At 42.8% G+C, this 23839-nt stretch overlaps 1 protein-coding gene across 7 annotated transcripts in view; it reads left to right on the top strand.

The window, feature by feature from the left end:
* Positions 1–9892, top strand: part of EXOC1 (exocyst complex component 1) — a 57268-nt gene extending 47376 nt beyond the window's left edge. For all 7 annotated transcript variants that reach the window (XM_055138303.1, XM_055138302.1, XM_055138304.1 and 4 more), the window contains 4 exons: positions 380–563; positions 3209–3408; positions 6405–6599; positions 9207–9892. In XM_055138303.1, coding sequence (XP_054994278.1) covers positions 380–563; positions 3209–3408; positions 6405–6599; positions 9207–9359 — 732 coding nt within the window. In that variant the 3' untranslated portion in view covers positions 9360–9892. The remainder of the gene's footprint in view (positions 1–379; positions 564–3208; positions 3409–6404; positions 6600–9206) is intronic.
* The last annotated feature ends 13947 nt before the right edge of the window (positions 9893–23839 follow it).

Raw genomic sequence — 23839 nt, forward strand, 5'->3', positions numbered from 1 at the left:
TGAGAAGTGCAAGTATCTGTGGCTTCCAAACTTCACCACGTGGCCACCAGCCAGAAGAAGCCTAGTGATCTTATGTGTTCTGGCATCTTGCTACCTTGCTTTCATAATGATAGATATGTTTGTTGTTCTTACTTTACATGAAACTTGTGATTCATAAGATTTGATTGTATGTTGCTTTAAATAATTTGTTTTTTCCCCTTTGGGCTGATTTTTGTATAATTTATAACATACAGAAATGGTTTGTCTTAGTTATCCCTTGTTTTCATCTTCATGTAGTTAGTATCTAAAATGTTCTAGACATTAAATTATCTGCTTTGGTGATACATATTTTTGCTAATAATCATATGTTGCTTTCTCCCTTGTTCTCTGCCTAACGTAGAGTAACCAAATAAGGCAAATGGAAGAAGTAAAAATCTCTAAGAAGAGTAAAGTTGGAATCCTTCCATTTGTTGCTGAATTTGAAGAGTTTGCAGGACTCGCAGAATCTATCTTTAAAAATGCAGAGCGTCGTGGCGATCTCGATAAAGCATATACGAAACTAATCAGAGGCGTGTTTGTTAATGGTAAGCTTTTGTTATGTCCCAAGGATTTTGCAGGGGTAAGTTGCTTCATTCTAATAACTCAGAAAGTGGGATCAAGTCTTATATAGTCATCATTTCTCATACTCGGTAGTTTATTTAAATGTTATATGGTTTATTAAAGCGTTATGAAATTTAAAATTTAAAAAACAGTAGTACATAAAATTGTTCATTTTCATCAGGAGCCACTTACATTTTAGGGTTCATGTGGATTTGCCATCAGGAAAAATTATAGTTCTTTAAATTTGTATATTTCTCGGGTCTGGAGCGATAGCACAGCAGCTAGGGCATTTGCCTTGCACATGGCCGACCCGGGTTCGATTCCCAGCATCCCATATGGTCCCCTGAGCACCGCCAGGAGTAATTCCTGAGTGCAAAGCCAGGAGTAACCCCTGTACATCGCCAGGTGTGACCCAAAAAGCAAAAAAAAAAAAAAAAATTTATATGTTTCTCTCATCTCCCCTCCCCCTTTTGTGGTTATGGTTGTGGGGCTGCACTCCCTTGGCTGCGGTACCCGCACACATGCTTGCTGGGGATCACACGCCTCACTGAGGTGCACACGCATGAGTTGCTTTGCCATCACATACCAGAGTGGTGTGCAAACAACACAGTGGATGGCACTTGGTCATCCCTTGGGGATCCACAGCAGAGCCGTGAGATGGTACTTGGGCATGTGCACTGGTGCTGGGATCCAACACGTGGTCTCATGCTGGCAAGGCAGGAGCTTCACCTTCTCCCTGGACCCCTAAAGTAAAAGTAAGAAAATGACGTTCTAGATTACATTTGCATTTCTGCAGGCTTCTGCAGTGACATCTGTGTAACCTTTAGCAAATCAATCCACTTTTTTGGCCCTCTGTTTTGCTTCCATCAAAGTAGATTAATGCTAACACACTACTCTATTCATTAGATTTTTGTGTCAAGTCCAACAATTAAGTTACAGAAACATTGTGGACGAATCATTTAATTTGAAATTAACTGACTTGTATATATTTAGAAATGTTAACAGCTGAAGAAATTGGCAGGAAGTGGGATCGTCTTATTTACATATAATGTTTTTAGTGGAAGCAAGATTAAAGATAGATAAATTACTTGATTAGATTGATATTTCTTTAGTATGCTTGACATTTATTTTGTATTCAAACTAGCTTCGCTTTTTCTGATTGTAAGATCATATATGCTCATCCCACACACCCAAGTCAGAAAGCAAATTTTAAACAAGAGGAAAACAGAGGTAATATGTAATCTCTCATGTTCAGAGTTACTGTTTGATCGTTATCTTCCAAACATTTCAGTATGTCATTTACACATATGAGTCTTAGAGCTGGAGAGATGGTAGTACTGGGGTTAAGGCTCTTGCCTTGCATACAGTCAGCTCTAGTTCAGTTCCCAGCACTGAATACGATCCCCTACGCATCACTAGGAGTGACCCCTGAGCACTGCCATTATGACCCAAATCAGCCCTCCTCAAACACACCACACACACACACACACACACAAACACACCACACACACACACACACACACACACACACGAGCGTGCGCACATATTATATGTTGTTAGGAACTTGCCAGATCTATTATCTAGTGACTGTTCTATTCAATCGGTAACAGTAGCTGTGGGGACCAGAGCAGTAGGACAGTGGGTAGGGCAGTTGCTTTGCACGCAGCTGACACAGGTTCAATCCTGGCATCCCATATGGTCCCCAGGCACTGCAAGGAGTAATTCCTGAGTACAGAGCCAGGAGTAACCCCTGATCATCAGGTGTAGCCCCCAAACCAATAAATAAATATAGCTTTGATCAACTTTTTATGATTGCACAGTATTTTGTATATTTTTTTACTTACCAAATCCCTTAGTAATAGGATTTTAGCTTGTTTTCCATTTCTTTGTATATCTGTCAGTATATATTTTTGTATACTTATTCAATGATTTCTTTAGGGTCATTATTAGAAATGGAATTAGCGAAGCAAAAGGTTTGTATATGCCTCAAGGCTTTTACCGACGTGCCATGCACAGTGAGTAGAGCAGTGTCCATGGACGATTTGAGCAGCTGGACAAAGGTCCCATCATCCCTGCACCATTGCTGAATATTACTAGGTGCTGTTAACCCTTTCATTTGTATCAGATACTGAACTATAAATTAATTTATCTTATGGTATTTTTTGCAGCATAAGAGCTTTCAGATTTGGTCATTTAATCTCTTTCCCTTTTATAAGTTCTGAATTTTGGTTCCTTCCTAGGAATGTCACAGTCACAAAAATTTCTTTAAATTGGCTTTATTTTCCTTACAATTTATGATTATATCCATTTGTTTTCATCCATTTCACATTTAGAATTCGTTTGATTAAGAAGACAAATTTTGTGTTTTTAAAAGTCTGGTTGTCCTAACAGATTCTGAATTATATCATTTCCCCACCAATTTGAAAGCCAGTTTTTTTGCAGATTGTTTCCATATATACACAACTATTTTAGGATGATTTTTAATAAGGTTTAGGTGGCTGTGGAGATTCTGTATTTCCAGAAATGTACTTTTCAAACAAATAAAGAAAACCAGTCACAACATATTTGTATTGCTGGATATGATTATACTCATTATCAGGATGAAATTGTGTTTTTTGTTTTATCTTAGTGGAGAAAGTAGCAAATGAAAGCCAGAAGACTCCCAGAGATGTTGTTATGATGGAAAACTTTCACCATATTTTTGCAACACTTTCTCGTTTGAAAATTTCCTGTCTGGAAAATGAAAAGAAAGAAGCCAAACAAAAGTACACAGATCACCTTCAGTCTTATGTCATTTACTCGTTAGGGCAGCCTCTCGAAAAACTCAATGTGAGTATATTTTCACTTGGTACATTTTCTCTACTTTTGCGCTTGCGTGCCTCTGTGTATCCGAGGATACTGTCAGAGTTACCCATCTCACGTGGATGTGGAATAAGGAGCAGACCAGGAACAGAAGCTGCCGGTGTGCAGACACTGCTAGGTACTTTGTGTACTTGATATTTCTCTCATTTCTTTTGATCATGGTTGGCACTTCCCTGTCTCGTGGCAGTGACCTGGAGTCACACACGGGGCTCAGCACTCACACTGAGTTGCGGTGCTTGCCGGTGGCCACACACTGCATTGTGGAGCTCACTGGACCTTGTGCTCACCCAGGGCCACACTCCCCTAGGTGGAGTGCTCCCCAGGGGCCACTGTGGTGCTCAGGCTCATGCTCGCCCAGGGGGGCAGCTGGCCATGGTGCTGGCATATCTCTTTAGTTGTGGTGCTTGCCCTGATTTGTCCCCCTTTGGTTGCGGCGCTCATGCACACCTGGCAATGGTGTCGCTGGAAGGCTCTGACCGAACCTGGGGTTCCTGACAACTGCCGAGACCTCTGCTGGCTCACCCAGCAGGCACCAGGGATCACACTCGCAGCCTTCCGCAGGCAGCATGGCCACTGTCCGCACTGCCCCAGCCCCAGGCCCCCGTGCTGCTCCTTCTGATAGGCAGTAGCTTGTGGGGCCAGGGAGTGGGATAGAGACAATGAGGATACATCATAAACGTGCTGAAGTAATAGTCGCAAATCTGGGGGCAGGGTGGAGATTGGTTAGAGTGCTGTAGCGTGCTCATTCATACCAGACCTTCCCATTAGACCATACTCTTCACTTCTCACCTCATACGTGACCGACCTTTATCCCTAGTTCAGATGACAATTTCAAAATGTCTTCAACATAGAGGAAAAACAAAACTTGTTTAGTTTCTTTCTTTTTGTTTCCCTTCCTTTGTAGACTTGAGTTATTCCTCCAGAACAAGTCTGAGCATTAAAATTAAGATGTTTCAGTTTTAAGGGTCAGAGACATCAGACATAGGTTGAGTTACTTCCCTTGCATGTGGCTGACCCAGCACCAATCCCTGGCAATGTGTACACTACATGCGGTCCCCCAAGTACCATCAGGAGTGACCCCTGAGCCCTGAGCACTGCTGGTGTGGCCCAAAAACTAAAAAGAAAATATATATATATGATTTCAGAGAACTTGACAGCATAGTGGAAGCTCAGATAGTCCCTTTTCATTAATTTTATCCACAATATGATTAGCTACCTTTTATAAGTTTTAAATTCAAAATTATACTCAAAAATTGCATATTAGATACAACAGTATGATCCCACAACACTGCCAGGAGTGATCTCTGATCACAGCCAGGAGTCTGCCATGTGTGGCCCAAGAAATCAAACAAGAATTGTGGGGGTTGGAGCATAGTAAGCAGGAAAGCCACTAGCTTTGCATGCGGCCAATCCAGGCTTGATCCCAGTACCTCATTTGGTTCCCTGAGCAGTGCCGGGAATGATCCCTGAGTCAGGAGTCAGGTCCTGAGCACCGCTGGGTGTGGTACCCCTCACCCCAATGAAATTACCTATTGTCAGGAATTTAAAAAAATACTTAACACTGAATTATGTGCTCTGTTCAATCCTTTTAACATTTAGAACAGACATGTGTTCTTTGAGTGTGATTTATCTCAGAGCTAAAGCCTGCATGATACTTAACTACAATAAAAAGCAAAGTCTTTGACATAATATTTAAAGGTGAAACATTGGTAGTTCCTTTAATATTTGACATTATTACAGAAGCTTTAGCCAGTGCAGTAGTTGGAACATAACTGAAAGATGGAGAAAGGATTGAAGAATCGAGTTACGTGTATAATATCTTTAAAGTGTTGGTTTCCAGTGAAGTGACAAGATTCATATGTAGCTATAGATGTTTCATTTTCTGTGTCAGCAATAACCAAAATTAAGCTTCTCTAGAGACATAATTTTGTGGAGAGCTCAGAGAGTAAGGGCACACTCTTGGCAGGACTCAGCCAAGAACCATAAATTTTAAAGCATAAGGAATAGGCTTGTCAGTAATTATTGTAAAAAACCAATACCTTAATGATGAGAATCATAATAACTAAGAAAAATTCTAAGAGGAGTAATGAGAGGGGATTTATCAGCATCAAATCATACATAAAGTCCTTATAGGCTTCCCAGTCAAGAAAACTTTATTAAGAAACAAATATAATTAAAGATACCTTGAGAAGAATATTTAAGCAGTGTAACAAACACAGTTAATTTATATAAAAGGTGTTTTTTTAAGTCAAAAGGGAAAGCACTAAGATCCCAGCATATTAATGGGCAAGGGACCCAAGTGCATTGCTAATCATCTGAAAGCAGGTGACCTTCAGCCAGACTTAGGAACTGAAACAACCAGTAAGCATCTTCACACCTCAGATTGGCACCAGTTGTTTTAATTGCAGTAATGTTGGTGATGGTCAGTGGCAGTCTGTCGTGTTGCTGACAGAATTTAAACTGAACTTTCCTGGGAAGCTATCTGTATACAAGAAGTCTCTTCTTAAACTCCTCAACTGAGGGCTTACAGTTGCAGAATTGATACTGGAATGTAATCAGTAATGTGGGTATATACTTACATATGAAAGAGATGAATGATAAATTACAATAGATTTTTTTGAAAACAGTAGAATTTGCCAGCTGTATGCTAGAGGTGTGAATAAATTATGATTCATTGGAAGAAATATTATACAGCCATTAAAATTTGCACTTTAGGAAAAGTATAGTAAATGAAAAATATGACATCTAATTATAATTTTATCTACTTAACACCTCAGTCAACTGAAAGTAATGTAAAATTAATAGTAGTAATCTCTGAATGGTCAATAGGCAATTGTTACTTTGTACTCTTTCCCATTGTCTGGTTTTTGCACAGTAAATATATATTCTTTTATAATCAGACTTTTTAAAGTTTAAGTGATGAAAACAGTTCTTTGCCATTATTTCTTTTCATTTTCTTGAAGCATTTCTTTGAAGGCGTTGAAGCTCGTGTCGCACAGGGTATAAGAGAGGAAGAAGTAAGCTATCAGCTTGCATTTAATAAACAAGAACTTCGTAAAGTTATTAAAGAATATCCTGGGAAGGAAGTGAAGAAAGGTTTAGATAACCTCTACAAGAAGGTTGATAAACATTTATGTGAAGAAGAGAACTTACTCCAGGTACGTTCAGTTCTGTACACTATTTCGGCTTGAGTGTCCTTACATTTATTCCTTTTTCCAAAAATGTGCCTCTAAGAAAACTACAGATTTTGAAATTAATGCAATGCAAGAGGAAAGTTCCATAAAGTGCAGAGAAAAATAATGAAGTATGAGGAAGAAAAAAGTAATTTATATGTTTGTATAGTTTTGTGATTTTTTTAAATAGTTTTGAGTCTTTATGTTGACTTTTATTTGGGGGTGGGTGTTTTTAAGAAATGCATAACAGGCTGGAGCGATAGCACAGCGGGTAGGGCATTTGCCTTGCACGCAGCCGACCCGGGTTCCCAGCATCCCATATGGTCCCCTGAGCACTGCCAGGAGTAATTCCTGAGTGCAGAGCCAGGAGTAACCCCTGTGCATCACCAGGTGTGACCGAAAAAGCCAAATAATAATAATAATTTAAATTCTAAAAAAATTATTTAAAAAATGCATAACATTATCAGTTTATAGGGGTATTTCAGTTTGCATTACTGTTTTGTTGTTTTCAGGCACTGTTGTATTTCTTTCATTTGGGATGGGGTTTTTTGTTGCTTTTGTTTGTTTTTAGGTTTAAGCAAGGAGATGAAATGCATATAACACTGTAGAGAGATTCTGAGCATAAAGGTTGGAGTTAGATATAGGTTCTTAAACTTGTCCTATACTAATTTGCATGACTTATAGTGAGTGACTGCCTGAGATTTTTATTAGCAAAGTATAAGTAATATCTTCATATATTACTCCATATAAAATAATGGACACTACTGTTATTGACAATGCCATTTCATAGATGTGACAGTTGAAACTTAGGTGGAACATTATGATCTCATTGCTAATAGATGGTAGCAGCAGATGCAAACTCTAGATACAGCCATTATTTTTTATAAATCAAACTAGAAGTTCTAAGATGAGACTATTTCCGGTTTTACCATAGAGGGCTTCATAAAGGATATTACATTTGTGTTAACTGTTGAAAAGCAAATAGTAGTTTAACAGATAAAGTAGGAGGAGGCTGGAGATGCGGGTTCTCTGGAGAGCTAATGCCTTGCCTGTGCACGGTCCTTGGCTCCCTAGTTTGCTCTCTGCCCCCAACCTCACATGATCATGCATACAGTGGTTTCCATTGCTTTCTGAGTTCATTGTAAAGTAGCAGGAATTGCTTTCCAGGTGGAGTGAAAGATCATAAGTTGAAAGTTGGAAAGTAAAAGATGTACTATTGTTTAGTAAATATTTTTTAAAAAAATTTTATTGAGTCACCATGAGATACACAGTTATAAAGTTGTAATGGGGTTTCATTCTTACAGTATTCCAACACCTGTCCCTTCACCAGTATATGTAGGGAGCCATTTTACAAGCCCGGCTCTTATCCTCTAGTCAAGCGGAGGCTTACTTGGGATTCCTGTAACAAGGTCAACACTGCTGACCTTACTGACCTTATCAGTTCGCCATTCCTCTCTCACTAGCCAACGCCCATGCCTGATCTGCCCAATGTCCATGCCTGATCTGCATTTTACTATTGTTCCTATGGGGATCCAAGCATGCATACCGCCCCCTCCCACCAAGAGGTATAAGTATTGTAACTGCTGTGAATAAACTCTCTCTCTCTCCTCCTCCTTCTGGCTCTGCGTCTCTTTGTTCGGTTGCGTCCCCTCCTTAGCCCCACAAAGGTCCTCCCTGCGGGACAGGATGATGCCCGAAGGGGGGACCCCACAAGTATACATTCCCTACCACCAAAGTTCCCAGTTTCCCTCCCCACCTCCTGGCCCCAGCCTGCGCTCTCTCTCCTCTCTCTCTCTCTCTCTCTCTCTCTCTCTCTCTCTCTCTCTCCCTCTCTCTCCTTCCTTACACACACACACACACACACACACACACACATACTTCTTCCTCTTCACTCACCCTTTTTAGCATTAGGGTTTGCATTACAGGTACTGAAAGGTTAGCATGTTTGTCCTTTACTGTCTTTCAGCACTCAATTAATTAAGTATGATAGTGTGTACTTTAAGCACTTTGTACGGTGCTATTAAAGAGTGCTCATAAATATAACCCATTAATTTTAGCTAGTTTGTCAATGGGTATATCAAATTCTGTCTTGATAATTGTCTATATTAGTTTTCAATGCTAGATTATAAATCCTTGGGTCACAGATAACTGGTCTGACTCATTTTGCCATTTTCCTTGGCATCAAGCAGTGTTTTACACTTTCTTGTGTAATGAAGTGCAAATAATTAACGTTTGCATTTCATTTAAATGTTCCATATGTGTTTCTGTGTACCTGCAGCTGTGTTGGATATTAGGAAGGTGTAAAACCAAAATGCAGTGAGTGCTTGCTGCCTCAGTCTCTGTTCTAAGCTCTTTACATCCATTCCTTTAATTGCTATAAGAAACTTAAGAGAATGGTTTAATATCATTATCCCAAGTTTACAGAAATGATATAATATGCCAGGGGTTATAAATCTTTTAAATAGAAAGAGCTAAGATTCTGATTCCAGAATGTTCTTTGACACTATGCTTCTTAAACTATGTCTTAACACTCTACATTCTTAATTATGTATTTTCCATTCATATTTCAATGACATTTTATTTTTACAATAGGTAGTGTGGCACTCCATGCAGGATGAATTTATACGGCAATACAAGCACTTTGAAGGGTTGATAGCTCGCTGTTATCCTGGATCTGGTGTTACAATGGAATTCACTATTCAGGACATTCTGGATTATTGCTCCAGCATTGCGCAATCCCATTAAGCCTTGTGAAAGAAGAAACAATGAATGAAGATAGCACTTTTGAGTATGCCAGACACTACTCCGAAATCTCAAGCAACTGTTTTGAGAATACAGACTTAAAATTTATGTCCTGTTAAATGTCAGATAAATGAGCAATTCCATGCTCCAAATATTCAAGAGCAAAAGCACCAACCTGTTTTGCAGGATTACTTTCCCAGTTGGTTATAAGTTAATTTAAAGCATATTTCTCATCATAAAATGCCTTTCGCATTTTTCTATGACAGAAGGAATTGAAACCTTATTGTCTAGCTAACCATTATTGAGAGTGACTGTTTTATGTGTAATGCATTGGGAGGTATTTTACATTCACTAATTCAGTATTGCTTAAGAATCATGTCACTTCTAAGATACTGTACAGAATGTTTTTCTTTTTAACTAATAAAGTGTACAGAGGCAAGGGGTCTTATGGTGATCAACTGTAAATTTTGATTTTGAATATGATGTGACTGTGTAACAATGAACCTGAGATAAAGAAAATTTCCAGAATGTTGAAATTGAGTATTATTATTAGATCTGTCTTCTGCTAGCTTTAGTATAACAAGTTTTTACAAAATCATTATGAAAAAAATCAATGCCCTTCCACTTACTATAAAACATTTAGATATGTAATAAGATGAGAAAATTTTATGTATCTATATAGTATGTATTTCAAGAAAATATACTAGTACAGAAGTTTGATATTTAGAACTAAATTAAGCATGTACTATGGATTGAAGTATGGCCTCCCCAGATTCATATATGGAAACTCTAGCTGCCCCTACATCACATGGGTTTAGAGGAGGGACTGTAAAGCAAGTGATGGAGTTACATGAGGTTGTGTGGAGCCTTGAATCAGAAGAACTGATGCCCTTACGAGAAGAGTTTGCAGCACTTTCTGCCTAGTGAGGATGGAGGGAAGAGGCAGCCATGGGTGAGGCTAGAACACACTTATCCCAACCATGCTGGCTGCTATCCTGATTTGGGAATTCCCGTCTCCAAAATGGGGAAAAAATAAATTTCTTTCGCTTCAGGGTATGTCAATAACGCAACATGAACTGACTCATACCATACCTTTGTAAGAATATCCTGGGCAAAATTATGAAACTATTGAAAGATATTAATGACTTCCTGAGTGAGTAGAAGACTACCCATATTTCCAAATAAGTGGAAAAGCATTTATTCCCATAGCTAGAGGTTGAATGCAGACTTGCAGTTTTCAGCCCAGCATGTAAGAAGACTGGAAGTCACCTCTCCTTCCTAATAAGAAACAAAAGGCTGAGCAAACTACAGCTCCGGAAGAGGGGCTGACTGAGCAGACCATTGTCACAATCAGAGAGACCCAGAGAATTGGCAGTCACAGCTCACAGGAGCCAGCACTGAGAGAGAGCTGACCTGTGACTGGCAAAGCGGAGGGGACTGAGACTGTCCGAACTACAGGAGGACCGAGCCGTTGAGGTTAAAATTTGTTTTTCATTAATCTGTAAACCGGCTTCTAAGTGAACATTCACTCCCATGTGCTTTGGGAGGAAAAGGGGGAAAGGACCAATTTGTAGGATGCCCAATTTTTTTTTAAAAGGGGGAGTCATTTGGAACTGTATCCACTGTGCACAGAGCTTACTCCTGGCTCTGCACTCAAGAGGAGTCACTACCAGTAGGGTTTGGGGGACCGTATACGGTTGACTGCTTGCAAGGCAAGCATCCTGCCTGCTGCAGTATCACTCAGACCCCAAGATGCCAGAACTCTTGTTCTTTCGAGAGAAACTATTTAATCAAAGCTGATTGGCATGGAAGAAACACCTAACTCCACTGGCTTTCACCTTCCCTTGACAGCACTGGGATATTTGACTTCAGCTTTAGTGATCTTTTCCACCTTTACGGAGAGAGGAGTGAAAATCCCAGCTGACATGTACAGACCAGAGATCATTAAAAGGCTGAGACCTAACCAGAGGGTTCTTGAATGTTTCTGGAGCTTCCATCTTAACATCACATCACTGAAGACCTATTCACTATTTCTTTAAGCCAATATGTTGTGTCCAACTATCAAAAAAAATTACAAGACAGTTTTGGAGAACTTACACAACTTTGCACCATTGTATGTTCCCATCAGCAATGTGTAAAGGTTTCGATTTTTCCATATCTTTGCCAGAACTTATCTATGCATGCTAGCCATCCTAGTGAATATAAAATGTCAATATGATTCACTCACGTGGGTGCTTTACCTGTAGATAATAAGGTTGAGTATCTTCTAATTTGCCAGTCATTTTTAATTCTCCCTTATGAAATGTCTGCTTAAATTCTTTGCTCATTTTTGGTTGGATTACTTCTCTTTTTACTGTTGAGCTCTTTACCTTTAGTGCTTTGAAGTCCCTTACCAGATGAATAATTTGTAAAAATTCTCTATCATCAAATCGTCTTTTTCACTTTGTTGACGATACTGTTTATAGCACACACAATTTTCAGTCTGATGCAGTTCAGTTCTTCCATTGTATCACATGCTTTTGGTGTCACAGCTGAAAAATCCTTATCAGTATTTTTATATTTCAGGAAAATCGGGGTGAGGGGGGAAACAAGGTGGAAGGGAAGCTTGTTAGATTAAGGCGTGAGTGAATGAAAAGCTCTAGTGAGATGTTCTCACAGTCCAACTGGTCAGAGGTACTTCAGGGCAAGAGAGGAGGCAGAGAGAAAGCTGTGGAATCTCATGTAAGTTTCTACAGAGAATAGGGCAGATGTGAGAGGGCGTGTCCTGAGGAAAGAAGTATCTGAATCCCCTGGAGTCCATTGTACTGAGGGAACAGGAGGAGCCTGAGGCTTGGACTCTGCAGAGCATCGTGTCCAGCCCTGACTGGTCAAAGCGTGGCGGTGCGTCAGTAACACAAAGAGTCTGATGGGGGTAGAATCAAGTACAAGGACATAAAGAAAAGGTTTGTAGTAAAGAAGTGCTAGTTTTTCCAGAAACTTCACTATTTAAAAAAGATGGCTCTGATGAGGACCCAAGATTATTAAAAATTAGCTGGGGATAATACCACTTCTGAGAATATATCCTGGAGACACAAAAAATATATAGTCAAAATGACGTGTGCACTTATATGTTCATCGCAGCACTGTTTACAATAGCCAGAATCTGGAAAAAACCCGAGTGCTCGAGAACAGATGACTGGTTAAAGAAACTTTGGTACATCTATACAATGGAATACTATGCAGCTGTTAGAAAAGATGAAGTCATGAACTTTGCATATAAGTGGATTGACATGGAAAGTATCATGCTAAGTGAAATGAGCCAGAAAGAGAGGGACAGACATAGAAAGATTTCGCTCATCTGTGGAATATAAAGTAACAGAGTAGGAGACTAACACCCAAGAATAGTAGTATATAATACCAGGAAGTTGGCTCCATAGCTTGGAAGCTGGCCTCTCACGCTGGGGAAAGTCATCCCAGATAGAGAAGGGAACACCAAGTAAAATGTGATTGGAGATCCCGTGCGGGAAGGGAGATGCGTGCTGAAAGTAGACTAGAGACTGAACATGATGACCACTCAATACCCCTATTGCAAACCACAGCACCCAAAAGGAGAGAACAAATTGGAATGCCCTGCCACAGAGGCAGGGTGGGGTGGGGGGATGGGATTGGGGGTGGGAGGGATACTGGGTTCATTGGTGGTGAAGAATGGGCACTGATGGAGGGATGGGCTCTCAAACATTGCATGAGAGAAAAACAAGCACAAAAATGTGTGAATCTGTAACTGTACCCTCACTGTGACTCACTAATTAAAAAATAAATAAATTTTAAAAAATTAGCTGGGGAGGGGGCAATAGTAAAGTGAGTAGAGGCACTTGCCTTGCGTGTGACTTGCCTGGGTTCGATCCCTGGTGCCCCCGATGGCTCCCTGAGGACAGAGCCAGGAGTAACCCCTGAACACCGCAAACTTTTTGGCCCAAAAAGCTAAAGAAAATGATTTTTTTTTTAAATGTAGAGTCCTGCTATTTATTCAGCCACTGATTAACCTGACTGAAGTGGGCATGAACTCCACATTACTTTTTTTTTCTTAATTTTTTAAATTGACTATCCATGAGATAGACCATTACAAAGCCGTTCATAATTGGGTTTCAATCATACAATGATCTAGCACCCATCCCTCCACCAATGGACATTTCCCACCACCAATGTCCTCCGTTTCCCCACCACCATCACCCAACCCCCCCACCCCCTACCCACAGCTTCCCTCTATGGGAGGCACTTTCCTTCTTTCTCTCTCTCTCTCTCTCTCTCTCTCTCTCTCTCTCTCTCTCTCTCTCTCTCTCTCTCTCTCTCTCTCTCTCTCTCTCTCTTCTCTCTCTTCTTTTTCTTTTGTGCATTATGCATTATGGTGTTCAATATAGGTACTAAGAGGTCTTCATGTTTGTTCAGGGCATTCAGTATTTTTATCGAACAGTAAAGCTAGAGTATCTTTTTTAGCTGGGTGGCAGCTTTGGGGTGTGGATGTGACTACTGAGGCTTCTGGAAGTACAGGGAGGTGTAGGGACGTGGAGTAGCCCATCCCCAGCCCTGAGAAAGCCTGGAGATTTTAGTCACAAAACCCTCATACCAAAATTTCCAGCAGATTATATCTTAGTGAGGTCCGTCCTGAGATGATGAAGTCAGGCTGGGGGTATGGTGGCAATTTTGGATTGTGGAAGCAAGTGGCTGCCAGGAGCTCTGCGTGGGCGGGCACCAGACTGACCTGCTCACCTCCAGTTTACCCCGGTCTGCTCAGCTTTGCACAGGTTCAAGATTAACTGCAGCTTTTGATCTCTTTCGAGATTTATTTATGGGTCTCTGAAGCAAGGCTGATAGAAGAGCTTACATGATGGTGCTGGAGTTGGTTCATGTGGGTGACTGCCAGTGCTTACAGGAATATAGGGAAGTGTGGGGAAGTAGCCCAACCCAACTTTGAGGAAGCCTGGAGATTTCAGTCACAAAACCCACATACTGAGGCGGTGGAGTCAGGCCACTATGGCAGCGATTTGGGGTTGTGGAAGCAAGCGGCTGCCAGGGGCTCTGTTTGGGTGGGCACCAGGATAACCTTCCCCCACCAATTTACCCCGGTCTCTAGCCATGCGCAGGTCCAAGATTTCATCATCCCTGTCATCCCGTTGCTCATCGATTTGTTCGAGCGGGCACTAGTAACGTCTCTCATTGTGAGACGTATTTGTTACTGTTTTTGGCATATCCAATACGCCACGGGTAGCTTGCCAAGCTCTGCCGTGCGGGCGCAATACTCTCGGTAGCTTGCTGGGCTCTCCAAGAGGGGCAGAGAAATTGAACACGGGTCGGCCGCATGAAAGGCAAAAGCCCTTCCACTGTGCTATCGCTCCAGCTCGGTCCAAGATTAACTACGGTTTTTGATCTCTTTCAAGATTTGTTGGTCTCTAAAATAAGGCTGATAAGTGACGTGGTTTGTGGGCATGGCTCCCACATATCTAACTTTTGTCTTTTTAATTTCTTGGGAAACTTATTCTTAAGCTGTTGGGGTCCAGCCAAAGGCACAGTGGCATTTGGGGGCATCAGGAAGCCTGAAGGCACCGTCAGGCAGCTGATGCACTTGCCCTGCAGGTACAGATTGACCTGCTGGCAGCACCATACCTCCAAGAAAATCTTGAGTCTGTATATCCATGAGAATTAGATGCATAAAATCATTTTTAAATCTAAGATATTTCAAAAACAAAGAAATTTAATTTATGGAATTATGTGATAGCAAAATTAATGGAAGGGTTTTATAGAGCAAAGTTAACAGAGGGTCGGAAGTTCATCTCTGAGCTTATTGCAGCATAATGGATTCCCCTACTATGGTTACCGTGAACTCCATCTCTGAGAGTGATAAGGAGAAGAGCAGGTACTGGTTTAGGGGACTATGGATGTGAATGCAGGAAATAGGGGTTCCTCTTTCACTAGTGTTCCATACAAATCTTGGTTAGAAATAGAAACAGCCCTTGTGTATAGATAGCCAGTAGTTAGATTTAACCTTGGTCACTACAAAATGAAGTGATCAGTATGTGTTAACTAGTTTAATTGTTGCAAAAGGTCCATTTATCAAGGTTAAACTGTTGTCCTAATTAGAATCATACACCAGTGAACGATGAAGCCATGATTCCATACCAAGCCTTTGGGGTGGGACAAAGCAAGAAAGGATTTCGTACTCAACCTCCTGCCAAGAATTGGGTTTTTGGGGCTGGAGTGATAGCACAGCAGGTAGGGCCCTTGCCTTGCCTATGGCTGACCTGAGTTAGTTCCTGGCACCACGTCCAGTCCCCTAAGCACTGCTAGGAATGATCCCTGAGCACAGAGTGTGCCACACCTAGTATGGCACAAAAACGAAAAACATAATTTGGTTTACTTTTTTTTTTTGGTTTTTGGGTCACACCCGGCAATGCACAGGGGTCACTCCTGGCTCATGCACTCAGGAATTACTTCTGGCAGTGCTCAGGGGACCATATGGGATGCTGGGAACTGAACCCGGGTTGGCCACGTGCAAGGCAAACTCCCTACCCGCTGTGCTATCACTCCAGCCCCCATAATTTGGTTTAGAACTCTCCAAAATGTCCTGGAATAGAATAGCAACTACCAGTCCTGGAAAATATACACAAACTGGGTATTGCTTCTTATTCAAAGGCCAATAGTCTATTCACTGGACCAGTGTGTCTTTTTTTTTTTTAATTTTATTTATTTTTAATTAGAGAATCACCGTGAGGGTACAGTTACAGATTTATACACTTTTGTGCTTATACTTCCCTCATACAAAGTTCGGGAACCCATCCCTTCACCAGTGCCCATTCTCCACCACCCGTAAACCCAGCATCCCTCCCACCCTGTCTTTTACCCTTTTATTTATTTTTTTTGTTTGCTTTGCACACTCTGACCTGGGTTCAGTTCCTTCATCCCTCTCAGAGAGCCCGGCAAGCTACCGAGAGTATCCCTCCCGCACGACAGAGTCTGGCAAGCTACCCGTGGTGTATTCGATATGCCAAAAACAGTAACAACAAGTCTCACAATGGAGACATTACTGGTGCCCGCTCGAGCAAATCTATGAACAACGGGATGACAGTGCTTTTATTTTTCATTATTCTTTTGGTTTGGGGGCCACATATAGCAGTGTTCCTGGCTTACTCCTGGCACTGTGCCCAAGGATCATTCCTGGCAGTGCTCAGAGGACCATATAGTGTGCTGGGGATGGAACCCAGGTTGGCCGTGTTCAAGGCAAATACTTTATCTTCTGTAGTATTTCTCTGGCCCCTCTTTCCCTTTTAACCAGACTGCCAAAGTTGTCTATTTTAATTGAAAACAAATCATGCTACTACCTTTTAAACCATTGACAACGTCAATGAATCAATCACCCATGTGTTCCATTTTACTCTAGCACATCAGACAGCAGAAAATATTGGCTATACATTATAACACATCAAAGATGAAACAAGCCATAAAAGCTTTGGATCTTACTTCCGTGGTATCAGACATTCACCTAATACACAAAAGCCTTCCTTGATGAAATGCCTTGTCATCAGCCAGTTGCCTCTGATTACTCAGTATAAGATCCTTGAAGCATAATGGAAAGACTTTTAAACTATAAAGATCAATCTTTTATCTCTTCAACTATAATCAGATATAATTCTAGTACTGTATGTTTATATGACAAAATTATTCTTAGCTATAGTTCATCAATCTTATGTTATTTGCTATTTTATTTTCAATCACACATTCGTTCGTCAAATATGTATCGATAGCAAGTGCGACTACAGAGACAAATTCATAGTGTAAAAGATTACACTGAGCAAGTAAAAAGATCCAGCCCAGCTCATGGAGACAACTCAGCAGCAAAAGTATCACTGTATCACTGTCATCCCATTGCTCATGGATTTGCTGGAGCGGGCACCAGTAGCATCTTCATTGTGAAACTTGTTGTTACTGTTTTTTGCATATCAAATACACCACAGGTAGCTCGCCAGGCTCTGCTGTGAGGGCAAGATACTCTAGTAGCTTGCCGGGCTCTCTGAGAGGGACAGAGAAATTGAACCCAAGTCAGTAGCAAAAGTACCTGCTTCGAATTCCATGCTCAGCATCTCCCACATGCACCAAGCATACTTGAGGCCCCTCTGCCATGTGGGACCCACTAGCCCAACAGGTTGCGATCTCAGGCATCACAGAGATTGTATACTGTTCTGTGTGAAAGGCCGTAAGTAAAGTGTGTGGCTCCTAGAGAGTAGCACAAATGAAGATGTCTGGGTGCCATGACTGGGAGTGTGACTTCCAGCGAGCACGTGTGGAAGGCAACCATCCCCATGCTGAACAAGCAAAAGTAGTGTGACACCCCCCACCACACACACACACCACCACCAGCTTTTACCACAGCTGAAAGTGCTTGACTTTCTACAACCACCACAAACAAGTTTGTGTGTAAACCTGCACCTCAGCACAACAGTGAAGGGGAGAAGGAAAAGGACCCAACCAAAATGCTTGTAATAGGACCAACAGAGTACAGGAATCGAGGCACTTGCCTTGAAACCCACCCCCATTTGGTCCCTGGCACTGCAGAGGGTCTCCCTGTGCACTGCCAGGAGGGATCCCTCAACAGAGCCAGAAGAGCCTCTAAACACTGGCCCTGAACCCCAAAACCAATCTAACAAACAAAAATGATTATAGTTGTTAATTTTAAGGAAGGACTGGATAGATAGCACAGCAGGTAGGGCGTTTGCCTTGCACGCAGCCGACTTGGGTTCAATTCTTCTATCCCTTATGGAGAGCCTAGCATGCTACCAAGAGGATCCCGCCTGCACGGCAGAACCTGGCAAGCTACCCATGGCGTATTCGATATGCAAAAAACAGGAACAACAAGTCTCACAATGGAACGTTACTGGTGCCCACTTGAGCAAATCGATGAACAATGGGACAACAGTGCTACAGTGCCAATTTTATGGAAATAAGTTAAATGGGAGAGCAGGCAGGGAAGAAAATATTAAAAATTGGTGTTAGTCACTTTGAACATATGAGTGTCTATACTGTTCTAATTCCTCTCCGAAGTGTAGAGAAGTTAGGCATTTTGAAAGCTGTTAGAATGGAAACGCCCATAAGGCTAATAGCTTAGAAATTATTAACTAGCTTTTTCTTTTTGGCTCTTCCTAGCACATGATTTTTCAAGTTGGCTTAAGACACCCACCAGTCTCAGAAGGAGATTAAGAGGAGCGAGTTCCAGAATATTCCTCCTGGTGACTGGCTGCTGCCCCTCATTGCCTGTTATTTACATTGTTTGTGTTTACTTTGAGATGCAAAAGGAAAGACATAATATTCAGCATTTCACCTTCAAGTTTGGGCTTCCCAACAGGCTCAGAAACAGCTTCTCTAGGGGTCGGAGATGAAGTCCAGTAGGTGGACTAGACTATCTTTTTTATTGCACGCGACTGACCCGTGTTCTATCCTCTGCATCCCATGTGGTTCCCTGAGCACCGCCAGGAGTAATTCCTGAGTGCAGAGCCAGGAATAACCCTGGAGCACCTCTGGACGTGGCACAAAAGCAAACAAAAGAACAAGAAATAGCTTCACTAAATTTACCTTCATCTCCCAGCTGTGGGAAGCTCACAACTTGTCTTGGCTCCGAGAGTTCTCTCTGCTGGAGGGAAGACAGTCAGCAGTCAGCAGAGAAGGAAGCAACTCCTTAGCTATCACAGAAGAACAGTTACTGGGTGCTAAGCGGATAGCGGGAGGCTGGCTGAGAGAGCGGGCAGGAAGGGGTCCTTCCAAGCTGCCATTTAAGTCTCTGACAGAGCCCCCCTCAGAGACTACCTCCCTCCCACCTCATGGGGCCAACCTGACTGGCAAGCTCAATCAGAATCTGGCTAAAAGCAGTCCTTGGAGATCACATGACGACTGTGACTAAAGGAGAGAGGGGACTCATGAAAGAGCAACCTCCACAAGGAGGTGCAGCCACCACACCTTCTCCAGATGGAGCCCTGGCAACACTGAGCAGCAACTAACATGGCTCCAGGATGCGGGACTGGGACACATCTGAACCGCACGGCCACGTTAGCGGCTGCGCGACCTTTTCTAAAAACTGAAAACATACAATCTTTTAATGGAAAACTAATTATCAAATGCTTCCTTAGTAGGGCTGTCTTTTTTGGGGGGAGACTCCCACAACAATAGTGAGTTTTGTGTTTAAATATGGAACGTAATCAAGGTAAAGAGAAAATGAAGTGAAATTCATCAGTTATACAGTTGGGGGTGGGGGGCGGAGCGGGGGGTATACTGGGGATTTTGGTGGTGGAATATGGGCATTGGTGAAGGGATGGTGTTTGAATATTGTATAACTGAGACATAAACCTGAGAACTTTGTAACTTTCCACATGGTGATAAAATAAAAAATTTTTATAAATAAATAAAAGAGAGAAATTAAAAAAAAAAAGAGCAACCTCCACAGAGTGATGGCTTATAAACCGCGTGGCGGCGAAGGCTGCAGCCAAGCAGACATTTCAGGAGTCATAAACCAGGAGTTTCTCCCAGGTCTCCCCGTTTCCGGGAGATTCACATTGGCTTTCTAGGAAAGAAGGACCAGGACGCTTTCCTTTCTCTTCCCAAGGAGAATTAGCATGCACCGGGCAGCAAAGGGCTCTCTCATTTGCTCAGAATGGGAAGATACCCCTCTGTCCCTGGCACATGGACATACTTTGATTCATTTGTAGGAGGGTTTTGTCTCCTGAAATACAGAAACCTGTTCAGCCAGGGGGCCATCTGGCTCAAGGCACCAGCTTGGAAGTTGGGGCATGAAAACCAATGGCTATTGTTATAATCATAACTTTGATCTTTGCTCCAGAGACCTCATTGACAAGTCAAGATCATGCAGATCAACATAGATGATCCAAACTTGATAGAAGAGGCAAGCACCTGACTTCCCTGGAGAGCAGGGACTCAGGGGTGAGACTGTGATATGAGGTGGTGTTGATGTGTGTGGATGGGGCTCTGCAGAAATGATAGTTGTGGCATAGGTGAATATATGCACACATATATACATCTTTGTATCACTGTCATCCCCTTGCTCGTCAATTTACTCGAGCGGGCACCAGTAATATCTCTATTACACTCAGCCCTGAGATTTTAGCAGCCTCTCTTACCTGTCTTTCCCAATGATTGGAGGCTCTTTCAGGGTCAGGAGAATGAGACTTGTTGTTACTGTTTTTGGCATATTGACTACGCCACAGGTAGCTTACCAGGCTCTGCCGTGCAAGCGGGATTCTCTTGGTAGCTACATACATACGTACACATATATATTAACCAAACAGCCAAAACCATTGCAAGCATGAGACCCAACTACAACTGTTGGGCTCTCCGCAGCCGGCCTGAGACCCTGGCCAAATCCCCTGCCCTTAGAAGCAGGAGAAGGCTCTCCTCACAGGGGCCTAAGGCCCTGTGCCAGCACTCCACCCAGAAAGGCGCCCTGGTTGAGTAGATAATGGGATGAAACCTGAAAGTCACCACTTGTCTGAGCTAACATACCCGACCTTGAGATGGGGAAACATAAATCATTAGCTAATATCTGTAAAGGGCCCAGCAAAGTGGACCTAACGAGTATGATCACCAGGTGTTCACAAATATCTAAGCCACCCTGAAATTGTGTATAAATATCTTGTGAGGGAGCTAATAAAATGAAAGCTGCTTGACCTCCAGCTCTCCCCGCTCTGCGTGGTTCTTTTTCGGGGGCGGGGGTCGGGTGGCGCCCTGAGCAGAGGGGCGGGGCAGAGGCTTCTCCCCCTCCCGCTCCCTCTCCCATAGGGAGTAAGTCCGGTGGCTTAAGGATCATACTCCAGTTTGTTGGGGTCGACTGGCCAGGACCCTGACTTACAACAGCCAAACTGAAAAACAGGTCTGATACGGAGGTGGGCTGGAGGGGGGAAAGGGGATTGGCGGAAATCTGGGACCATTGGTGGAGGTAAGTTGATTCAGGTGCTAGGATTGATGTTGGAACATTGTATTCCTGGATCTCTACTATGAATAGCTTTATACATCATCATGCCTTCATAAAAAATTAAAATAAATTTTAAAAAACCTCCCCCAAAAGATATAAGGCCTTGCACTTGTTATGAAAAATGCTGATGTACTTGTAGACCCACAAACTAAACTGACCCATCAAGATGCTCCAGCAGTGCGCTTTTAATAGGGGTCCTTTCCTGAGATTAATTTTCCAGCGTCTCTACCGAGAAGGAGCAGCTTCTCATAACATCTGTTCTTTGAACAGCCGGAGTGTCTTGTATCGCCTGGCTTCCCCAAGGCACCTCTGCCAGGCTCCAGACAGACTGGGGCGACGGTAACCTTATCCTTCCCTGCCAGAAATAAGCCGGTAGCCTGCCAAACCAGACACCCGTGGCCCTGGGAAAATGGAGTCCTGCTGCTTAAATACAAGGACCAGAATTAGCCAACAGTGATATCAACATTTAGGACCTGAATTAGCCAGCAGTGATATCAACATTTAGGACCTGAATTAGCCAGCAGTGATATCAACAATCAACATTTAGGACCTGAATTAGCCAGCAGTGATATCAACATTTTAGCCCCATCTCTGGGCCAGTCACTGATGAAATCAACTGTGTGCCACTGAGCTTTCGGTCACAGGCCTGTCAAAAGGTGACTGTTGCCTCAGTTCTTTTCAACTCAACTCAGTTCACACTTTTTGGGTTTTTGTTTATGTTTTTGTTTTGGGGTCACACCCGGCAATGCACAGGGGTCACTCCTGGCTCATGCACTCAGGAATTACTTCTGGTGGTGCTCAGGGGACCATATGGGATGCTGGGATTCAAACCCGGGTTGGCTGTGTGCAAGGCAAACACCCTACCCGCTGTGCTATTGCTCCAGCCCACACTTCATGCTTTTTGTATTAATTTTGATAGTTTGGGTTGCGGGAACAAAAAAAAAAAACTGGTCAGTTTTCTGCCTGGGCTGAAGAGATGGCACAAAGGGCTGGTGGAAAGCCCACGTTCTGTCCCCAGTCTCCTGACCACACACTGCTTTGTGTGGCCCAGAACACTCTCTTGTGTACTTGAAGAGATCCTAAAGGAGACATGTGGGGTCATGTGTGGCTGTAGGAGAGTGAGTACAGATACACAGAACAACTCACAGCTTTTAAGGGATGAGTCTCCCCTACCCCCAGGCCCACACTTGCCAGTTGCTGATTTCAGGCCTCCTGTACACCTCCCCAACCAACCATGAAGGTTGGGTTCTGGAGCCAGACAGTATAGCAAGTGTGTACTTGTCTTGCCTGCTACCAACCCAGGTTCAAGCCCTGGTGCCATATAGGGTTCCTTAGCCAACCAAGAAGGATCTCTGAGCACAAAGCCCAGAGTAAGCCTTGAGTAAGCATAGTCAGGTATGGAACAAAAACTAAGCAAAAAGGTAGGGCTCCATGCCTCAGGATAGATAACTTAGTTGAATGGTTCCCAGGCTGCAGGAGGCACTCTGCCTTACGCTTTCCTGTTCATCGTACAGGATACAGCGGGATTGCAGAGACACACGGGGAAAAGGAGGTCGGCGCGAGGCTCTTCCCTGCCCTTGCTGCATGTATCACGCTCCCACACCCTGCGGTGTGCAGCAGCCCAGGTGCCTCCTGAAAAGCCACTGCTAAGAGGGTCCCTCCAACCTCCATCTCTTTTCTTTTGTTATTGTTAAGATGACTTGGAGTAACACACTCACTCGATTATGGTGCTTGCTTACGCCTGGCTGTGATGTGTCTGAGATTGTACACACTTGTCTCGTGTGTGGTACCAGAGGAACCACCAAGACCATGCTTGACATATGTGGGTGGCACCAGGGATTCAACTCACTGCTTAGTTTTTGCAAGGCAGGTACTTTTTCTTTTTTCTTTTTAAAAAAATTTTTTTTGCAACAGTGCTATCCCAAGACCTGATTCGAGTTGGTTTCTTTTTCTTTTTCTTTTTTCTTTTTGGGTCACACCCGGCTATGCACACAGGCTACTCCTGGCTCTGCACTCAGGAATTACTCTTGGTGGTGCTCAGGGAACCCTATGGGATGCTGGAAATTGAACCTAGTTTGGTCGCATGCAAGACAAACACTCTACCTGCTGTACTAACGTTCCAGCCCCTGGTTCGAGTTTTTATGGTAGTCCCATTATGTAGGCATGGTTGATTAAATTATTAGCCCCTGGGGGTTCATTCAATCTCCTGCCCCATCTCTCCTCTAAGGAAGTAGGGAGTGGCAAGTTCTGAGCTTCAGCTTTTAATCAGAGCTTGATTATCCTGGGGACACCTGCTCCCCCGCAATTATCTAAGGTCTGTTGTCCCTTAGTAATTGTGGCGAACTACCTCACTTGAGAGCGCAGTAAACTTAGTTTCTGTTGTCAGGCATTTTCTGATTTTGGGGTCTCGTAGCTCTAAGATTGCTCAGAGCCCAGGTTGGGTGGCAGAAACTGTGTGTGCCAGGCACCCTTATCACAG

The sequence above is a fragment of the Sorex araneus genome, chromosome 5 (assembly GCF_027595985.1).
Source record: "Sorex araneus isolate mSorAra2 chromosome 5, mSorAra2.pri, whole genome shotgun sequence".
NCBI lineage: Eukaryota > Metazoa > Chordata > Mammalia > Eulipotyphla > Soricidae > Sorex > Sorex araneus.